General features: G+C 42.6%; 1 protein-coding gene across 10 annotated transcripts in view; it reads left to right on the top strand.

Annotated features, from left to right (window-relative positions):
- Positions 1–23,615, top strand: part of inpp4b (inositol polyphosphate-4-phosphatase type II B) — a 252,621-nt gene that overhangs the window by 193,759 nt on the left and 35,247 nt on the right. For all 10 annotated transcript variants that reach the window (XM_080759694.1, XM_080759692.1, XM_080759696.1 and 7 more), the window contains 2 exons: positions 6,773–6,881; positions 20,758–20,941. In XM_080759694.1, coding sequence (XP_080615820.1) covers positions 6,773–6,881; positions 20,758–20,941 — 293 coding nt within the window. The remainder of the gene's footprint in view (positions 1–6,772; positions 6,882–20,757; positions 20,942–23,615) is intronic.

Genomic DNA, 23,615 nt, shown 5'->3' with positions numbered 1-23,615 from the left:
TTGCATAAGGCAGCTTGTGATAATATACGAGCGACTCATTTGATTGATATGTAACTGAAACTGAGCACACACACACACACACACACACACACACACACACACACACACACACACACACACACACACACACACACGGGGTGTGCGAAGAGAATCATACTAGCGATAACAGAAACGGGGCAAGTGTTCTTGTTACGTCTTACGAGCTTGCTAGTTAGGCCTACGTCTTACGTGACGAACACTTGCCCCGTTTATGTTATCGCTAGTATGATTCTCTTCGTTCACACACACACACACACACACACACACACACACACACACACACACACACGAAATCAGCCTGTTGCGACTGCGAGAGGGAACAGAAAGCCTCACTCTGAGTCACTCACTCGTCTGTCTGTCTCTCTCGCGCGCCAACCAAACCAACCTGTCTTTCGTCTTTGGTGCTTTTCCTACCACCAACGACAAGGGGGTGGCAGAAAAGCAACCATTTGGGGTTGGGTTTTTTTAGCACATGATTTCAGAGTGTTCCTACCATATATGCGAGTTAAAGTCGCAGTCACAAATTGCGCAACAGTCCCGTCTATTGAAATCCAATTAAAAGTGATTAATTTCGGGATTACGGCTCTGGCTACCAGTGCATAGTTAAATTGGTTACGGGATTACGGCTATGGCTCTTAAACTGTTTAACCTTATCCAGAGAAGATATAGTACGGTCTTGTTCAGGGATGTGTGAATGTTTATGGACACATATTATGGCCTGAAGCAAAGCAAATACAGCATTTAATTTACTTGGCTCAGCCCCTTTATCAGACCCTTTTTACCACCCCCCACACACACACACACACACACACACACACACACACATACACAGGACCCACTTAAAAAGAGCAATAGCCGGCTGACTGACCTGAGTCGGTACTTCAATAACCACATACTGTAGGTATATAGGTTTAATGGAAGGTGACAGTTTATTTCAGGAATGAACAGCTAATGTGACGTTCATTCACATGATGGACATTTCCAAAAGCCGAATTGTCCACAGCTGTTCTCACCTCATCAAGCCTTGCTGGGGCTGAAAGGTTAGAATGATCTTGGACAGGGAAAGATAGACAGTAGTCTAATTAAGCCGCTTTCATTTGCCTCTAGAATAAGGACAGGCCTTTTCCTCCCCGCTGTAACTGTCTGAGCACAGTCTCCAAGCCTTTCACATCCTTATCTCTGTCAGGATGCATTATATCTGCTAAGTGTTAACTGCACTAGCTGCGAGTTGGATCCATTTCAAGTGTCGGCTCTGTGATTGATGGAAAGTTGAAGGCAGACAAGCATTGACATGGATCTCCACTGCTGAAGACATCAGAGATGACAGTTGAAATAAGTGGATCAAGTCATCTTTTTTGCTGTGACCATGCACTGCCTGACTCTCATGAACAGGGAGAAGAAAAGGAATAGAAGGAGAAGGAAGAGAAAAACGAGATCTTGCATGTGAGAAAAAGAGGCCTTCAAAACATTATTTTTGTTGAACTATGAACTGGAGGTGTGATTGTGGTTAGGATTTGTTTGGGCCCAATAAAGGTTCACTGTGACATTAAGGCATTTTGTAAAAGTTTGCCAAGTTGCCAATTTTCCCTGTTGGTGCACATAATTCATTTTATTATAAAAGTGCTCCCCAATTATCTACATCAGTGATTCTCAACCTTTAAAATTTTAAGGATCCCTAGTTTGATATTATTAGGCCACATTTATCTTAATCACTACACTGTAAAAGCCTCAGTGTTCATTTAACTCAGAGAGTATACAACTATGTGTACACTTGTACATTAGAATGTCCAGAGGTCACTTTCTTGAAATGCCTGAGGACATTGTGGAAATCTGAGATGGGAGATGACCTCAAGAGACAGTAGAATCAGTAGGCTACTGTATGGAGCTGAGACATGACACTCATAATACAGCAGGAAAAATGCACTGGATGACATCTACATAAGAATGCTACGAATGGCTCTTGATATACGGACAATGTCAGAGAGAGGACGAGGCAGTCTGTGTCACGCACCGGAAGTGATGGCAAGCCCACTGATACTGTGGGAACCAACCCAAGGCACGGCTAGGTGTAGAAGTGGGTTGAGCATGCACCACCACCAATGGACACACTGCAGCATGACAGCGGAGCCAGCAAACACTGCATATCCCCAGGCCCAATGTGGAGTGGAGTGGAGAGCGGCGATCTAGGAGTTCCAATTTTGTGTCGGTTAGTCCGCACTCCGCACCCTCACATCGAATGACCTACAGTGCATCAATCTCAACAAAATGAATAACTCTATATAAGAGTGTATGATGAACCTGCACAACCGTGGCTGCTGTGGCACTATAGCAGGACATTGAGAACAATCTAATCTGATGTCTGTGACATTTCCACAAACAGCCGTTTGTCCGAGGATGCCAGCCGTGCATTGGTGGAGTGAAGAGAGTGGACTCGCCTCCTCCAGTGGCTGATTCTCATTCTGTGCACGCCAATATACATTCTGGCCTCCTTCCTCACTTTAATTTCTTCTAAGGTGTGTACATAGCTCTGAACTATATAGTATTGCAGAATGCTGCCACTCATCTTTCTTCTTTTTTTGAGATTCGAAAAACATTAACTCTTTTTGGATACCGTTGCAGATTCGCGTACATATTCACGGTTGCTTTATTATATCTTGTGCACATTTAGTTCTGGATCCTCAGACATTGCAGAATTATTATTAAGGGACCACGCCCGAAGGGACTTTTTGGTAATATGGTAGAGGGCTATGCCAAACGGTGAAGACGCGAAGCCCGCGACCATTGGCCAAAGGGTGGCGCTATAGCACCCAATTGAAAATGCAAACTTTGAACAGGCATAGCTCATGAACCATTTAACCGTCTGCAATAGGGTCTGACTTCTGACTTTTACCTCCATCAAAATGCACGAAACATGCTACTTTGGACCAATATCTAAAAAATAGTGTCTCGTTTTTGTTTTTAAGATTAAAAATAAAGCCAATGAAAATTGCAGTTTTATGAAAATTCTTATACATGAAAGTCACATGTTTATGAAACTTTACAGTATGGTAGAGGGTCATGCAAATAGCGCTGAAACCAGTCTTACTCCAATTGGCCGAAGGTGGGCACTATAGCAATCTTTTGAAAATGAAAACTTTGAACAGGCATAACTCATGCCTCGTTTGGCCAACGTGGATCTTGTTTACACATGTGCCTTGACTCATGCGGAACACATCTGTCACTTTGATTAGTAATTGTCCGCTATTTTGAGCAGTTTGAAAAATGCTCATACCTGATTTGAGCAATTTGTGTGAAACGTTCTACAAACTATCTATGGACCATTATCTGAAATCCCAGTTGAAGAGAAGTTTGTACATGGCAAAAATGAAGCCTCCATGAGCCAATTCACATTGTATAAGGCATGGCTTCATAAGAAAGAAGGGATCTTCCTCGTGCACTTAATAGTGTGGATGCCATGGCTTGATTGGTACAGTGTCTACCTTGTCAGTCTGAAAGTTGCCAGTTCAAGCCTCACCTCAAGCAAACAAAATCTCTCACCATACCTCAACTTCCTATCCACTACAAAGCTTCCTTTCTCTGCACCCAACCGACCCTGTCACAATCACATGATCTTCTTTCTCTCAAGTTCAGTCGTCTTATCACTGCTTGCAGCTATATTGTTATTACCAGTAAGACGCCCTAAAGAACAAGGTCTCGCGCACGCATCCGACTGGGTGAAGGCAGACTCCTGGGCGAGTGCTGGCGCCTTGGCATGGGGGCTCAGATCAACATATGGAATGTGTTGGTACTGGCCATATATGGAGCGTGTCTTGAGTCTACAGGGTTTCATGCAGTCAGATCAACATATGGAATTAATTCTGTATAATTTGGCCATATATGGAGCGTGTCACGAGGCGTGACTGACGCACGCTGGATGCAGGTTTTCATGGTAAACTGCGGTCACAATAATAATAATGATAATGAAAATAATAATTATTATTATAATTATTATTATTATATCATCAAAATGCTACAATGCAATGCGGAACATGGCAGCTGGCAATATGCCCCCTGCTGTTCTGATATATGTTCATTTCTACACACATGGGTTTCATTCAGTTCAATGGTTGCACTCTTTTTATGTCTACAGGCTTTATCAAGCCAATGTGAATATACTCTGTGAATATTCCCCCGTCAATTTGTTTATTATTAGTCATCGTCTGTGCCTGTGCTATTTGTCTCCTCAACCATGACTTTTCATTAGCATTTTTGTGTATTGATCATCCAGTGAGGGGATAAAACACCACTTTGAGCCGGACGAAATGTTCATTCTTCTGGAAATGGCCACTCTCAGCCTCTCCAGTGACGGCAGCGGAACATTTCCAAGCTAAAAAGCCTGGCTTGGCAAAGCAGGCCCCAAGAACATATTGTTCAGCACATGTAAAAAGGATATTTTGTCAGTGTTTAACAGCCAGGGCTGCAGGATGGGTTAAGTATGAATTATACCGACTTATCTTGACCACCACAATCAATTTCTCCTCTCTGGGAGAAATGGCCCTCTCACTACCCTGACTGCCTCGCTCTCGGTTCGATAAATTGAGACGGGGGGACGGGGACGGGGATGTGGGGTGGGTATGTGGATTGGGAGGACCAGGCATGGTGGAGACCAAGCAAATCGGGCCACAAATTGGCCCTTGTGATTGATGTCCTGAGATGCTGTCATTGTATTTCAGTGTTGCTTCTGCCGGGGAGGGGTGAAACCAATTAAGGGTTGTCTTGGAAGTTGGAGAACTCCAGGGGCCAAAAAGCATGTGGCGAGCGCAGGGCTGCATGGCTGCCTGGGCACAGGGATAATTAAACACAGGATGTGGTGGACATCGGTATACACACTGACACACGCTCACTCGCATATTAATAACCTATGCACTATAAATTCCAGTGTTGATTTAACTCTCAGAGTTACAAATGGATAAACTGAGACTTTGTGTATACTGTTCATACACAGACAGAAATAACAATAACACATAACCCAACCCTGTCCACGTCGCTGTCCGTCTCCCTGCGGTATCACTTAGGGCTGTCTTGTGCTATTCATTCCTGTGTTGTTGTTCTTTCAACGACCCTTCAGACAGCGCTTCCTGTGGCAAGGTGGTATACCACCGTCGCCCCCGGGGTGGTCATTAGCTGACCAAAAGCTCATGGCAAAACATTCACACACACACACACACACACACACACACACACACACACACACACACACACACACACACACACACAGAAATGCATACACACAAACACAGTGTCTCCCTCTTCCCCTCAACTCCTCCACATCTCTGTCCCTCTCCTCCTGAGTTGTTCTTCCTCTCACATTAGTGTCAGCTTCATCCGTTGCTCATTCAAAACAAGACCTGTTATGTGCACCTCTGTGCTTTGCCAGCCGTCTGTGAAGTGTTTATTTACTTTCGGTACGTGGCGGTGTGCAAATTGGAATGAAGCCACTGTGACATTGGCCTGTCCTTCCTCTTCAGCATGGGAGCAACGCTACATTAAGACCAGAAGGCAGCTGCTCAGAGAGAGAGAGAGGCCTTGGTAATGGAGCAATATACAAGGCTGCAATATAAATCAGGCAGGAAGGGTTCTAAAAGTAGATGCAATAGAATATGCATGGTTCTGCACCACTTTTAAGTATCTACTACTGGTATGGCTGGTGCATGTACTCTGTGTGTCTTTTTACCTCTGACTGCATCTTGTCCAGCAGCCCGACATGATCTCTGCTAGCTTGTGTGTGTGTGTGTGTGTGTGTGTGTGTGTGTGTGTGTGTGTGTGTGTGTGTGTGTGTGTGTGTGTGTGTGTGTGTGTGTGTGTGTGTGTGTGTGTGTGTGTGTGTGTGCGCAAGCGAGCGAGACACCTACCTACACTCCTACAGTTGTATGTGACAATATATATATGTATATGAGACACTGTAGTTCTAGTTATATATGTGTATATGAGACACTGTAGTTCTAGTTATATATGTGTATATGAGACACTGTAGTTCGTCGGGAGGAAACCTAACTAAATGTTTTAGGTTTTTGATTTTATTTTATTGAGGGGATAAAGATTTTTGTCAGATTAGTGTCCTTGTCTTCAACGCCATGTCTCTAGGCTGGAGGAAGTTGACCCCGGTGACCCCCGGGAGAGGAGAGGGTCACCGGGGGTCCTTGGCATGAAAAGGTTTGAGAACCACTGCACTCACAATCGGAACAATTTAGGTTGAAAGTTTCCCTTCAATGTGCCCATTTGTAACTCCCAGAGTGTACAAATGTAACCAAATGAATAGATAGACTCAAAGGATCTTTTACTATGAAGGAAACGGTATGTTTTAACAGCGGGCGACAGGCAGCCTGGTGTATTTTCCAGAAGTGCGTTATTTGTCTATGGGACCCGACGGCAACTACTGCCGATAGCCGGCGAAGAGGCGAGAGTCGAAAAGTGGGCGGAGGAACGTAGTTAAAAAACATGAAAATATTTTATCTGTTGGACGACATCGTCCGGCGACAGCCAATCAAATTCATGTGTTGCTTTGTTTACCCTCCACGCGGAACCATACCACCAATGCACCAATGCGCCTGCTGTCATTACCGTATGGACATACGGTAATGACAGCAGGAACGCCCACTAGGAGTAGGAGATTCTTATCGCCCAGAGTCGCTGCTGTTCGCCCGCTGTTAAAACGTAGGGTAAGTTACAAGTTGTTCTCTCTCCATCTCCACAGATGCCTTTTATGACATCATCACAGTCGGTGCACCTGCCGCACATTTCCAGGGCTTCAAGTGTGGCGGCCTACAGCGACTACTGAGCAGATACGGAGCAGAGAAGAAAAGGTATACACAGACACAAAAACAACCCCACACAAAATACTCCTATCAGACCGTGGGAGGAGGCCAAGTTTACAGTATACACGGATAGACAGGCAGTTTATTATAACTGTAGGGTTTCTGTTGACGTGGAATTGGAATTTGGCTTATGCCGCTATTGACAAGGGAATTAAAGTGACAGACAAATTTGGTCCTGGCATATGGATCTTTATTTTTCCGGAGGCCCTGAGCAGTTACAGCTGAGTTGGGTTCAACTCAATCTGGAGCTATAACATGACGGCTGCTACTGCTAAAAGGGATTATGTTGAGTTGGTATTTAATTCCGCTCTCCCTCTTTTCTTTTTTGTGTCACAAAGCGGGTAACATTTCCCGAGATGTTGCATGCAGAAAAGCTCTTGGTTTAGCATAAAAGTCAGTTAAATACTGTGCTCAGAACAGAACAGAACAGAAAACAAAAAAAGTCTGGGACAGAGTCCACTATAATTCAGCATAGAGTAGCGCAAACGTCGATCACTCTCTGCTGATTTCTGATCATCTGCACCTTTGTTAAATTGAGGCACACACGTATACACACACACACACACTCTCTCTCTCTCTCTCTGTCGCTCAAATTAATTTGTCTCGTGTCGCACAGCTGCGTCTAGATTATCCCGGCCAGACCGTTGGGGTGGATTCAATATCATGTTCCTCCACGGTATCACCAGCATGTGAGTTAATACAGTACATGTGAAAGTGGCATGGTTCCACACATTGTCTTTGGTGAGGCGTGACCTCACTGTGGTAGGAGGTGAAGCCATCAAAAGCATTGTGAAAGAGTTACAGAAAGTTTTTGCTGGTGCTGCAGCGAGACAGAGTGGCAACCAATTGCTGTGGTGTGACCTAGGCATGGACGAGGCAGATACATACATTTACAAAGGCGATGTGGATGATAGACATTTTTGTTGACTCTGAAGAGGAAAGCTTGCATTTTGGTACAGGCGAAGGTTTAACAAACACCAATTTGTTAAATTTTCACTCCACTTTGCTCAGTCTTTTCTCAATATTTTACCAATTGCTAGTTCCAATCCCTGAGATATGCTTTGTGCCTCAAGGTCCTGATCCTTCCACAGTAACCCTGAGTCGTCCCCGCTGATGCCCAGGGAGTGTTTCCTTATTGGATTTGTGTGTGTTAGATTGAATTACCTGCCTATATGCATTGAGCTTGTATATGCATAGTCAGTCTATTTGGCTGATGGCATAGACATGTCTAATTAGTACAAACGCCATAGAGTTAAATAAACAGAGGAAGTGGCCACTGTGAATATTTTACACTTAAACACATTATGCAACGATGCATAGAGGATTGTCATGAATGCAGGCATAGCATGCATAGGTGCAGCTACAGACACAGTGGGACATACAGTAGGCTACTGTACATCGAAACATCCATAATGTCTGTCTGTCCGTCCGTCCGTCCTTGCAAACTGAAAATGAGAATGAGCCCTGTTTGTATTATTCACACAATATTCAATTCCCTTAATCTCTTTACCTCCCTCTGTTCCTCTCTCTCTCTCTCTCTCTCTCTGTGTCTGTGTACTACTGTATGCACATGCATCTATTGTGCTGATGTCCCCTCCTGGGGCAACTTGTCCAAATGACTCCCTTACAATCTGCAATCAGCAGTTCCTGGGACAGTCATCAGGGTTCAGCATGTGGCCACTCTGAGTGATGCCAGAGGAAATGAAGAGTGATTTTTTTCCCCCCATGGCACTAACACCAAATGCAAAGTCATTAGAGTTCATGGCAGATCCAATTAGTTACGCAGAGTTTGGAGAAGAATAAAGTATAGGAGAATTGAAGGATGGAGACAGAGGGGTGGCAGGTGGAGGTTAAGAGAAGCCCAACACACACCGGCTCCGTCCGACGCGCGCTGACGCCTCGCCTGACGCGCCGATAGAACCAGTTCTATTTTCAAGGTGGCGCCGCACGGCAACGCATCGCACCGCGTCGGACGCCGCCAGTGTGCGATAGGTTCATTGAAAATAATGGAGGCGGCTGTTTTGACGCGCGGCGGTCGCAGACGGTGTGTGATGGGCTAGAGTGAGATGGGGATGAGGCTCAGGCTATAAGGGATGATGATGGGAAACTAGTTGAGGGAGTCTGTGCTGATTAACAAAATAAAACCGAGTTAAACTTCTTTACGCTAAAGTGCACAAGTGAATTTGCTGAAGATGGTCAGTTTTATCTGCGCTAGCATGCACCCCGCGATAAGCATATTTTCAAGAGTCTACCGGAGTGAAATCATTTCTCCTTTGGAATGAGAGATTAGACCATGAGGAAAAGTCTTCCCCGGGGAAAGATGGAGCTTTTTGTTTCATGTTTGATTTAGCTAATGACTCACTGTAGCTTAAATTTTCCAATTTTCCGCCTGGATACACCGGCGGAAAGCCCTCGTCCGCGTTTGACCTGGAATCCTGACGTTTTGTCACTCACTGACAGAAAGATAGAAAGAAAGAAAGACACTCAAACTGGCCCATACCCTCCCTTCCTTTCTTTTTCCCCCTCCTCTGCGGTTTGCATCAAATTAGCACAGATGCACAGTTTTTCTAATCGAGGCACGTGTTGCTTTCAAATGAGGAGCACTCATTATTCTGTGGATTAATTTGCATCTTACTGAAAGTGTGACTGGATGTGTAGCCCTGAAAGTGTGACTGGATGTGTAGCCGTGCGCGTGTGTTTTGTCTTCTGCATGTGAAGATATGAAAGTTGCGCTGCGAGCCGGATCGAGTCGAAGTCATTCTGTGCAACAAAAGCAGCGCTCGAACACATGCGCATGCACACTCATACATATGCATACTGTAACTGCACATATGTGCACACACACACACACACACACACACACACACACATCCATAATCAGTGTGGTTCCACCTCTTTTCAGAACAGGCCTTTTGTAATCAAGTTTGATTAATTTAAAACGGGAACAATCGGCAAGATGTGAGACTGGCCCTATTCAACGTAATATTAATTCATCAAAGGGGAGGTGGAGACAGCTATGGGAAAGGAGGGAAAAACACCCTGAGCACAGAGGTAGAGGTGTTACCAGGAGGCCAATAAAAGAGCCATCCGTCTTTGTTCCCGAGACACCAAAGGAGAGGGAGGGGAGCTCTTTGTGGATCCATTAAAAAGCTGCGATGTGGCAAACTTGGCAACAACTACTGTATGCTACAATGTGGGCTGTCTTCTATGCATCTTGTCGGCTAGGCTTTAATCAATAGGCACATGCGGTAGTCCTCAGGTAAACCCTGCATGAGTACGCACACACACACACACACACACGCACGTGCGCATACACGAACACACACACACACACATCGCACACAGTCGCAGACACGCTTGCAGGCACACTTGCACACATATGCACACACAGTCGCGCGCACACACACACACACACACACACACACACACACACACACACACACTAAGGCATTTTACTGTAATCTGAATATTCCAACTGTGTGTGTGTGTGTGTGTGTGTGTGTGTGTGTGTGTGTGTTAACATTCTGGTGAAGTCTTGTGTGTCCTGTCAATGTGACAATGCTGCAGTCCTGATTGCAAATTGCTCACCAGATCTGAATGTTTAGAGATTTGACTGTGTTGTAGGTTGATGATTTGAGATTTTAAAAGAGAAGTGTGAGAAGTGTGTGCAACAACTGAACATTGTGTGTAATGTTTGGACAACAAGGTCATTTATAATTGACATCAGAGTGTAAGGAAGGAAAGCCAGAGTCTAATGCAGCTGATAAGGGTGATGTAGACAGTGCAAATTGTTAACACAATAAAAACTGTAATATTACATTATCATTCATATTTTCCTCACACCAGTGGGCCCCGGTCCACAGGTTGAGAATTACTGCAGTAGAGAACACATCAGCATTGCCTTCTATAAGTGTAGAACCCTCGCTGTTCAGGTTAAACTGTGAGGTCATTGTCCATTAAACACAGGGTCAAGTTTGTGTTGGAGGGTTCATCGGAAACAGATGTCCCCCAGAGCAGATGGGTCAGACCGCACTGCAGTAATGCTTTGTTCACATTGGAGTGACACACAAAAAAACATGAAGCTAGAAGCACGAAGCTAGAAGCAAAAACTGGGTGTGCCTAGGTTTTGAGTGGCAGCTGTCAGTGTACATATCAGCATAATGTGTCCACTTGGTGTGCTGGAAAACAAAATGGCTGTGTGAACAGGAGCGCATTGCCCAGCTCTTGGGAGGTTTGAAGTTAGCTATAGTCTTTTGCGTCAAGCTGTGTGGAAGAGTGGCACATCTAGTCTTCTTCCGGTTGCCTGACTATGACACACATCTCCCTTATTTTTTGGTTGAGGTTACAGTAGTCTCTCATAGGGCACAGGATTTCAATACCTGGCTGCATTGAGAGAGGGAGAGAGAGAGAGGCTAAGGAAGGACACGGACCCAGTTTGTGGTTAAATGTAACAATGTCCCTGTTGTATAATATCGCCAAACGGTAAACACATGGCGTTTCAGAACACAGACCTTCCTGAGGCACCCTTTTTTTGTTTCATTGTCTACTGCGGTCGTAGCCAGTGTTGCCATGTCTGCTTATTATAAGCGACTTTCTAATGTTGTTTAAACCAGTGGTTGTGAGACATGTTCAGGTCAAGACCCTCCCAAATTAATATGTATTTGTACGGAAACCGCCATCTGAAACTGTCTCGGGCCAGGAACTCCCCATACAATGTCATGGGGAGTTATTTATTTCGAGATGTTTGGAAAATGGAAGATCTACAAAGGTTTAAACTGATATACTGGTAGTCACTTCTTTTGGGCTTGTTTTCATAGACATGGTTGCTTATTTCTCTCGCAAAATCTGGCAACATTGGTCGCAATGTCTGTAGCAGTCCACCGCAGCTGTCTAAATGACGAAGGAGGCGTTGGAAGTCACCTGGGGTGCCACGGGGGCCATACTGCTGACGTCGCCGCATTTTGCCCCCGCAGCTTGTCAGCAGCAGGCCAGGAGCACTACATTAATTTCCCCTCTCCACTATTAATTAGCCGAACGGCGGAGACGCTGGCTTAATTAGACCACCAGGCCCCACCGAGCTCACTTCTCCTCTCTCCCTCTCTCATTACTGTCAAAACCAATTCCTATTGATCATTTAGGCTTATGAAGAGGGGGAAAAAAAGATACGAGGGAAAGAGGAAGTTTTTGCTAATCGTCGCTGTTGTTGCTAGTTTTAGTAATGTCTGCTAATGACTGGACTTGTACACTCACTCACGACTCAAGATAGATTGCTGCCCTTGAATCATCACTGGAGAAGTCATGTCTGAGGGGAGAGTGTTTTTTCCTAGACCCCTTGTCTCTGTTTGCTTGTGTGAAATGTGCCCTAGCGAAATACGAGACAGGCTCATGTGCAGATTAATAAACTGTGTGCACACGAGAGGGATACAGGGAAATCTGTGGCCTACTTTAAGAATTAGCAAGTGGGTTAAGTCATTATCAACTGAGGTGGTAAGGATGAATGTCCAAATATTTGCTAGAAACTCCCCCCAGATAAACCTTTTTTTCTAGCATGGGTAGGGTATTTCCTTAAACCGAAGGCAAAGGGATTTGGTGGTTACATGGCTCCAACACTGTTCCTCGGGACCTAGATTAATGGTGCTTTTCTATGGGATAGTTAATTGCATTCACCTGGTGTCCTAGGTCTAAATTAGTCCCTGGTTAGATAATGGCTAGAATGAAAAGCAGCAGTATCTACCACTGGTAATAACAAAATTCAATTCTGTACAAAACATAAGAAAAAAAGGAAAAAGTGAATAATGGAAGTTGGGTAACTTTGTTACTTAGTAATAGTATATTGTAAGGTTTACTTTCATGTCAGCAATAATTTTGTAAGACTAGGTGTCAAGTTTATCAAATAATAGCCTGGCCCAGCTATTCTGGTATAGAGGGGGCGGTGCTGCCGGGACAATGCACTGGATAATATTGGTTCACCGATCTGAGCGCCCGCCTCCGCCTACCTCCACCCACCTCCGCCCTCCCCTCCCTAGTAGAAAACAGCAGACAACACTGATGTCACCAAATTTTTCAGCGGTTTCAAGGCGGTCATCACAGATCAGTGAACCAATAGGACCCACCGGCTGTTTTCGCAGGCAAATTTGAATCCGCCCCTCTAGACCAGAAATCACACTGGCTGGGCCAGGCTAGTAGATCGGCTATTACAACTTTTGTGGGACAGTCTTGTACGACAAAGTAGGGCCTTAATTTTCACAAAATAAAACGTAAAAAGTTGAAATAGGGAGATTATCAGATTAAGGTTATTGCTGCCTGACAGCACAATTTTGTAACACAGATACTGTAGATGTGACGTTTACCGGCATAAGGAATTACATCATACTACTAAACTGTATGATAAACTTGCATGTTTGATGTATTAAAATCCTACATAGAAAGTACAGTAACACTGAGTACACTGAGTAATGCTCTAAAAGCTTAAAAAATATGTATTAAGGTTCCTTACTAGCTGGGAGGGAATTCGGCCAAAATCATCAAGATTGTGCACTTGGTGACACGTTTTTGATATTTGGCATGGTGTTAGGTATGGGCATAAGGTTTTGAAAAACCATCGCAAATGAGTTGGGCTCGCCTCCTAGTGGTCTGTTTACAATGGATCCAATATTAGCACTACTTTAGCGGGGGAATTTTTCAGAATAATGGGCCAGAGTGCCAAGCAGATGGGCAGATTTTACTCTGAAAAGCCCGCCTTCCATTTCCCCCAAAAACCGGGAGGTATAATGATATAATAATATAACTACCTCGCGCTAGTAAGTCTGATCTCAGAACATCGTCGTTCTGATCAAAACCATGGACAGCGCCGTAGATTCAGAGATAATAGCAAGGCCCGCAAACTGTGTCGTGTATACACGTCCTTAGCATCATAAATGTTGTTATGTCAAAATAATTGATAGAATATATTTCCAATGGATTCTATTACTATTTGGTATGCTAAATAACATAATAAAAGTTCGGGATATGTAATCTTAGTGTAGCATACCCAATAGTAGCATAATCCATTGATAATTTAATTCTATCAATTATTTGGGGTTTCAATCTGACTTATCTAATATTGGATTCATTGCAAACAGACCACTAGGGGGCGAGCCCAACTCGTTTGTGATGGTTTTTGAAAACCTTATAGGTCTACCCATACCGTACCTAACACCATGCCAAAAATCGAAAACTTAATTTTCATGAATTCCCTCCCAGCTCTACACCATAGAAGACATGACATTTCGAGCCTCTCTGCTCTTCATCAGACGGTATTTTTGTTCTATTAAAATCCTACATAAACATGCCAATACACATTGTGCTCCCATTGATTTACTTTGAGGGATTTGTGGTAACTTCTTAGGTTAAATCGGTTCACAAATCAAAATCATAATGTTTCAACCCAGACAGATGCCCTTCATTAATTTTTGTGTGAATTATGTGAATACGAGTCCCTCTAGGAATTTGAGATTGCAAGGATTAACACAAATTAAAGAAATTCTCTCCCTGGAATAACTGCAAGAATAATGAACCCAATACATTCCCATCACAATATTTACATATAATTGTCAAACTGGAGGAAAGCTGTTACACACAGCAATGTGTGCTTTCTATAACAAGTTCTGTACGCTGGTTCCCCGTAGGCTATTGTTGATCATTTTGTTGCTGCCCCAAACACATAGATAGCCTACAGTGACTTCCAGGTGTCTTTATAATCGCCATGAGAAGAGAAGGCGCACACAGTTTGTAATTTAGCATCGCTCCCACATTGACGAACTGCATGGCCATGACTAGTGTGGTGAAGGCGTACTTCTTTGGCCAAATGTGATCAGTATAATAAATACTGTACTACTTAAATTAAAAGTACAGTATGGAACTTTTATTTGCATGCTATGATTCAACTTTCATGGTCTTCATGAGTAGTGATTAATTTACACGTCTGAACTCCACTACAGAAGTACCCAAACCTTGATTCAGATGATGTAGTCTAAAATACTGGTTCCTAATCAAATTGTCTAGCATAATACTGTGGATGCTATTTAATGGATTATTTTATCCAAAGGAGATTTCTATACAGTCCTCAGTATACGAGATTCAGTACAACATACTTAGACCTCCCATAAATTACACCTTATTAAGTAAAGTGATATATAAATTGCTTGAGTGTGATGCAAACCTAAACTGACAACCATCTTGAGGGAAATTAATTAAGACTTGAATAGTTAATTGAGTTTTTATTAAATACGATTGTCATGAATTTGCCTTAATAAGCTTAGGAGAAACGTAGCACATGACATACTTTAAAATTAATTGGAGTACTTACTTCTGTTCAGATGTGCACCTTTCCCATCTATGTGCTTTCTTCACATTATACACATTCATGTTATGGGTTTATACTGTTTAAATCAATGGTAGACTGGGGCCTACAGGTATATTCATACCTATGATTGATACATACCAATAAATAAGCACATCAAGTATACTACTACATTGGTTTCATTGATCCAAGCCAGAACATAATCGATTGATTGATTGAAGTATTTATTAACTGTTTGCAGAATTACAGTACATTTAAAGCACAACTCAATACAAAAAACAAAACAAAATACGATAAACATTCTCTGAAAACGCACGTTGCTCATTCATTTGACCACTTAAGTGGTCAGATGGACTGCAGATCGGGCGATAGGCTGCCTCGTTAAGTGGTCAGACGGGTGGGCCGTGAACACTTTCATGATTTTCATGTGGGCCCTGATCTAGAAAAGATTGAGAACTGCTGGTCGATAACTTTACTTGGTTTGCCATCTTGACTTACACGTGAGTGCTTGGACAGTACTGCTTGACAGTACTGCTGATGAGGCAATTCAAGTTCCCTTGATTTAGCCAAGCCTTACGAGTGGATCAATTCCTCCAGCATCAGGTGGTAGGTCCCTGCATTCATTAGTGACTGCATGGGCTCACTAATGGGATTGGATTTGTACTTATGTGTCAACAAGGCCGTTATTGAATCTCAGCTTTCTTCTCTGTGTCTTCTGCCGCACCATCCCCAACTCACTTTCTCAGCGCACTCCTATTGGATTTTCTTGTCCTCCTTCACAGTAAAGTGATCATTTAATACATTTTTGCACTTTAAGAGTTCAATTAAAGGTAGAGTAAGTGATATTTTTTGGTTTAAACAAAAGGTTTTTGTTAACACTCCGATTGCCTGTGGTTATTTAATCCAGGGGTTCCAAACCTTTATATAGTCACGGACCGTCTGACAGTTCATAAAATGTCCACGGACCGACGGGGGGGGACGGGTTGGGGGTAGGGTCACCAAAACCAAAACCTAACGTTCTCATGGAAGACAGTTGACTGGCCCTTAAATAGGCTATACCCGCTGCTATAGGCCTATTATTGTGATATATCATTGACCTAAATGACGTTATATAATTATCAACAATGATAGTATGATTTTTTTTAAAGGGTTAGGCTTATGTCATAAATTGCTTTGGACATGTGGAAAACTTAGTTAAACATGCAGAGTGACACATTAGGCATTAGGCCACTACTTTACCTGGATAACATCATCTTTTCGTTTTGACATGAAATAATAATCCTGTACCGTCACCGTGTATAGCGTTTGGTTTCATTAGCGCGATCGTGACAAAATAGCCTACAGCTGCTGCTGCCCGCAGAGCATACATGAACGTAAAGATACCAAAGATTGGACAGTGCTACGCAACATGGAAGTAACACTGACTCGAAGCCGTTTATAAATCAGTCAGTGAACAGACGAGTCAACCTTTCACCACCGTTTGGTGCGTCGTCGTCCGTCCGTCCGTCCTCCACCCACCGCACAATCAGAAGTGTTTTGAAAGAGACGAGTAGGATACAAAGGAAGCCTGCATTCCAATGGGTGATTGAGCGTTGCGCTCTACGTGCAACGGCCATCTTGTCTGTTCTGGTGTTTGTCCTCTCTCTTTTCTCAGTGTTTTCAAATGGATTTTTATACGACGGGAAAACATGGAATTCCACTCTCGCGTACCAGTGTCCCGCGGACCGGCACCGGTCCACGTACCGGTGGTTGGGAACCTCTGATTAATCCATTAAATCATAGCGCCCGGCGATTTATAGTAGCGGACCGTATTTTACCGATGGACCGGATGTGGCTGTAGCAATGTAGCCGATGGACAACGGGAGGTATGATTACATCTACCGCGACGGGACCAAGGAAAAACCTCTGGCCTGCTATTTTATACCACTAGGAGGCCAACTTATTTGAAACACATTTTTTAATATTAGTCCTTCAGATTTCATCCAAATCCAAAAGAAATCACGCAAATCGGTACACATGATCTTTAGAGTCATGGAATCTGTCTGACCTTTTTTATATTGATCTTTTCTATCGTGGTTCCGGTTGGCTTCTAAAGTTTGCAGGTGTGGCCCATTTTGAACATTTTCCTCAAATAATGAACACAGATTACACATTTCCACTATGTTTTAACATTCCCATATTGTCTATTGGCTATTAACTGATACTTCTATGATCACTCAATACCAAACCATGCACGCCCACAACAAACATCCTGACCTGGTGGAGACAGTACTCACATGTTTACTTAAGTAAAAGTATAAATACTGCAATGTAGATGTAATGTTACAATTCCCAAATTCAAATGAAAATAGCCAACCAATGTGTTGCGATGTGACACGTTGTGGGCTTGTAGATCTGCTATTTTCAAATAGACGAAATGTATATAGGGTTGAAGTGATTAATGTATGTTTTCTAATCAAAATTAACTAGTAGCCTAACTAAAGTTTTCAAATCATTGTAGTGGAGTAAAAGTAAAAATGTTGGTTCTGAGATGTAGTGGAGTAGAAGTAAAAGTATTGGAAATACTCCAGTAAAGTACAAATACCTCAAAATTGTACTTACTGTATAAGTACAGTACTTAAGTAAATGTACTTAGTTACTGTCCATCACTAGTGGAGACCTATAGCCTGGCTCGGCCAGACTCATAGCATGGATTCACTGACACTTCTCGTAACATGCCTACATTTTATTTCGGGCATACTAATGAGACCACACGGAATGTTAGGAAAGTGCCCCATCTTGTGACAAAGCAGAATTACTACACATATAATAGACCTGGGTACATAAAAATACATTTTATTTTTATTGTATTGTTCCACTTTTTGCATTGGCAATGTAAACGTACATTTTCTTATGTCAATAAAGCCCTTTGAATTGAAATGTGTAATTGACATCTGCTGGACAGGTAGGAGCGACACAGCACAGCCATTTCATACTGACAGCCAGTCAGTATGAAAGGCTAGAATGGTCATGGGGTGTCAGTTCTGTATGGCTGGATATACTCACACTGGGTTTCTCTCTCTCTCTCTCTCTCTCTCTCTCTCTCTCTCTCTCTCTCTGTGTCCTCCATTTTTATTGAGGCCTTTGTTTGGTTCAGAGGCAGTGAGTGGCCGTTCTCCAAGGGGCTCATTAGCTGTGATAAGGCTAGGATTTTAATAAAGCTAGCCTGTGGAAGTAGCAGCGCAGTGGCTAGCTTCCTTCCAATCTGCCCCTGTGCAGGTAGGGATGTTTTTTGTCTCAAAGGGGGATTTGTCTTAGGATGCATCTTTCTTCATCACACACAACTAAAATGGAAGAACATTACCACAAGTAATGGGAGTACCTTAATGCCCTCGCAAGTCGGCGATCTCTCTCTCTCTCTAGAGAACTAGGAACTAATTGTGTGTGTGTGTGTGTGTGTGTGTGTGTGTGTGTGTGTGTGTGCGAGTGAGAACTATTTTCAATGGCGTCCTAAAATGTTGATGCCCTCACAACTATAGTAATACAAACGTGTGTGCGTGTACATGCTCATGCATGTGGGTGCGTCTGAGTTTAAATAGCTGCCCAGAAATTATGCTGGGGTATTAATTATGCACGAGGTGAATATGTTGTCTGACAGTGATTGGACAGGCAGTGCAGTTCAGCCACTGGGAAAACATGTAAAGATGCTGCTGCAACACCACAATGAAATGTAATGTGAACACGGACATACACACACACCCAATTTGCAAACACATGCTGTAGATGCGCGCACACATGAACACACAGGCACACATGCACGCGCGCACACGCACGCACGCACGCACGCGCGCGCGCGCGCGCACACACACACACACACACACACACACACACACACACACACACACACACACACACACACACACACACACACACATACTGTATGTGTAGCAGTAGTGGCTCAGTGATTAAACACCCAGAGGGGAATCCCCTTTAGGCTAGTGGTTAAGATGATAGCTTTCCATGCGGGAGACCAGGGTTCAAATCCTGGGTGTTACATATGCACACACAACTGCTCCGGGCACGTTATTAACCCATGCAGCATCCTCGTTCTGGGGGGAACGTTGGGCAACGATGTGAGCCCTCAGCGTTATCCTTTTAGCTTTGCTTGCGTAATGTCTGTAGGTCTACTGTTTGCAACTTGTTATTCAAATCAATCAATCAATCGATTGCCGAAGACATTTGGTGTACATAAGCGTAATGTTCATTATGACAGCAAATGTTTATTTAGATTAAGTCCTAGTCTTTTGAATAAAATTCCATTAAGTTTTAGTCATTTTATTCAATCAAGATTCATTTTGGTCTCAATTTTATTTGTTTTACGAAATTGTAAACATATTTTTAGTTTTAGTCATCACAGGCTTGTTTTTATTTCATTTTTTATTTAGTTTTCATCAGTGAAATAATGTAGTCGACAAACATGTTTTGTCATAGTTTTAGTCAACAAAATTAATACTGGTGTAGCATGAAAAAAGAGCATCAGTACAGTTACAACTTGCACCCTTATCAGTCCATTTGGTTCCATTTGCACACTGTAAGATAATTAACATTCTGAATTGTACAGTGTAGACACTGACAGTATAGACACCGGTAGAAAGGAAGGAATCCCAAGCCTCCTGCAATGTAAATAACTCCAAACATGGCTCCAGTAACATCCAACTGATTTTGGCAGCAGGGCTCACTAATGCCTTCAGAGAATGAATATGCCATATTGTGTTACCAGGTAATATGGTTAAAGGATCCAAGAGAGGCCTGTTTGTAATTACCCAACACCCCACCCAGCTCAATCAATGGACCAGTACAGTTTGTAAATTGGACAAAATAACGGTGTGACAACAGAACCCTCGTCTCGCACTACAATTCACAATCATGTCACATACACGTGCCCGGAAAAGAAATGAACTGCCATAATGAATGTTTCCCACAATGGCTGCATGTTTCATAACTCTTGAGGCAGTGGATACTCTGTCAGCAGACATTGATTGGATCTAAATAACTGTGTGGGCTTGAGCTTCTGGCTATATTATCATCGACCCAACCTTCAACCTTATGCAATTCTTTTAGCTTTGATTTCAGGCTGTATCTGGGTGGGGGGGCAGGATAATACTGTCCTTGAACATGAGGTTGTTTTGTTCAGAGGAAACCAATTATGTTTGTATGTATGTAATTTATTATAGTTATAGATGCACTTTTGATAAATCCCATGGAATCTTTGAAAATGTCATTGAGTCCATCCATAGGATAGGCCTGTGAGCTGTGAGCAACAAAGTGGAGCTTTTTGTATATAAAAGCAATGCTCCTGAATAACCGAAGACTTTCTCTCTCCCCTTCCTCTCTTATGTTCTCATCACTTCACCAGTCACCACCAACCCCAAACAAACCATCTCAAGTTCAAGTTTTGCTGTATTATCGCATGAAAGTCAAGAACAATATTAACAAAGCATCTATATTTACCCCCCCCCTCTCTCTCTCTCTCTCTCTCTAAAGCTTCAGCACAGCGTACCAGTGTATCTACTACTCCCCAGAGCACACAGCCAAAGCCCAGGAAGTACTGAGCACGATAAGCCAGCTTCAGCCTCTCATCTCCAGCCTGGCCGACGAGCTGCTGCAAACGGCCCAGGAGCGCTCGGCCCCTGGCCTGAGGGACGCGCTGAAACATCTGGCCGAAAAGGTGAGAATTGACCACCTCCGAACCACCACCTTTCACTCCTAAACCTAATGGTTTCTGCTTGCTTGTATCTGTATCGCTACACGTGTTTCTCTAATGTTACACAATATAACAAATAATAATAATAATAATTAACCCAATGACATGAAAACACTTATTTGTTCATTTGAGGGGTACAGAATATTAGAAAATAGAAGATGTAAACATGCCAGAATTAGCAAGAACGCTACTTTGCATTCGTAGCACCAAGGCAGGTAACAAAAACATTATACATGACGATATACAAATACTCAAGTAGAGAAACGCCTAGTTTTCAGAGTACGGCACACCTGGTAGGGAGGGAAAACAACAAAACTAAATGTTTCGCCAAAAAATGTCAGAGATGGAGCCAAGTATATAGCCAGTGTTTGTGGAAAGCATGCAGAACGCAGCGGTATCTATGAGGCTTTTCTCTATGTGATGTTGTGTGATACTTCAACCACAATAGGTCCATTTTTTAATTCTGAGCTCTGGCATCAAGTTCATGTAAGCAGCCCATAGTTCTATAAGCCTATTGCCTGTAGTTATAGTTGACTAGCACCTAGTGTGCGATGACCTTCATTCATTTACCGTATGTGCAAAGAGTCTCACTCCCATGATGTTGTGTGGCCAGACAATGGGCCCCATTTTGAATGTCCGTTTTACAATGAGGTAATACATAAATTGGCCTATATTGGCCTCGCTCTGCGCACAATGGTATTATAGAAGTCTTATCGTCCCGTGTTGAACGCACACACGTATGGCATACGGCGTTCCTGAATATTTTAGCATTGTGGGAGTGTCCATATGTTAATTAATTTCGCTTTGCGCAATTTGCTATTAAGCCCCTTGACCTGCGCATAACGATTAGACGTGGGTCTAGGCACCTCATAAACGCAAAAAGCAGATAAAGCACTGTTTGATTTTACACTTGAGCGGCTCTGGGACGCTGCTGGAGTGTTGCCAAGTCTGTTTATTATAAGCGGCTTCTTTTTCTGTAAAGTTGCTTGTAAATATTGGTAGTTGTGGTTGCTTTTCTTGTTTCTAAAGGTTTCTCCTAATGTTGTTTAAACCAGTGATCCTCACACAGCACATTCCCATGTCAAGGATCCCCAGATGAATGCATTTGCCCAACTAAGGACGGCTAATACAAAAATGTAATTACATTTTTACTTTTGAAAATAGCAGATCTACCAGCTCACAATGAATCACATTCATTCATTAAAACTATGAACTCTGACTGCAGGCGGATATATAATGATCATTATAACAATGTGCAAGAAAATATTTAAAAAGATGGAAGAACTTTATATTTGTGGACAATCAAAATATGTTTTTTATTTTAATGTGGTGTCATAAAAATTAATCTGGATATAGCAGACTCACTATCTAGAAAATAAAAACATGGCACTTCATTTAAAATAGGTTACAGACCCCTGTTATATGCGCTTATTTTGGGATTATTTTTATAGACCTATTTACTTGTTTCTATGAGACATGGCAACAGCGCAGCAAAAGACGTCTTTTATTTTTGAAATGTTGAGATTAGAAACGGCCATAATTATTTCATTTCTCAACCTTAAAATAAAATAAAAACATCTCCATAATCCTTGAGAAGTGTGCTTTCATACGCTGTATCACACTCAATCCAAGTCTTCTTCAATAAAATGCTACGAGCGAAGACCATACCATCACGGGACCATACCATCACGGGCATAGGCACCACGCATTCAACTCATTACTCATTTCAAATATAATATAATTATAATTTAAATTAAAATATAATTTTACTGGTGTTTCTCAATAGAAACAACTTATTTTGAGGCATAAAGGTGACAGCATGCAGTGCAATAGGAATAATTAACCCAAATGTGACAAAGTCATATGTCATGTCTTCTATGGTGCCAGCCTGAAGAAATGTAATAACGATCCCCAAAGTGCGCATTCCGTATGTGACATCAGCTGACTGGTAAAGAAAATAGTACGGACATGTTGATTGGGTAACTCTCAAACACGCCTTAAACACTCCCATGACTAATTCAAGGCCGTTTTGCGCACTCCACGGGGTGTCGAAAGCGCTTCTTAACACGCTTAAAATTGCAATATGACATACCTCACGCCCCCAGCTCATATTACTGTAATCTTATATGTCATATTATTGGAAGTGCTTAATAGACCTGAATGTATCATAGTTTAGACATAGTTTAAGACTTGGTAAGTAAAATATAAAATGTGTGTCTTCGCAAAAAAAGGTTAATGAGTTAGTGGTCTAGGTTTGATGTATGACTTCACTAACATTATGATGTCAATCTGAATGTCAGTGACATTTGTCACCTTTGCTATTCTGTTGAAATTATTATAGTTTCTCACCCTTAGCGTTTGTGCACCTCAAGGTTTCTCATATTCTCCCCCCAAGAGGCTGTTCCTCAGAGCTTTCTCTCTAGACATAGGCATAGGCAATAGGCATAACAAATATCTGCGCAGATCTGCTGTGTTGTGTTTTATTCTCAGGTATCCAAACCAGATGCGATGAGCAGCAATAACACTTGATTTATACTCTGTCCTATGACACGTTGCATTGTGGTGCTGAGAGCTTGTAGATCGGCTATTTTCAGCTAGAGAGACCATCATACAGCAAAGTATAAATCTGGCTTTGCCT

Source organism: Protomyctophum bolini, assembly GCF_963924005.1.
Source record: "Protomyctophum bolini genome assembly, chromosome: 3".
Taxonomy (NCBI): domain Eukaryota; kingdom Metazoa; phylum Chordata; class Actinopteri; order Myctophiformes; family Myctophidae; genus Protomyctophum; species Protomyctophum bolini.
The sequence above is the reverse complement of the archived record's forward strand: the minus strand, read 5'-3'. Positions and strand labels throughout refer to the sequence as shown.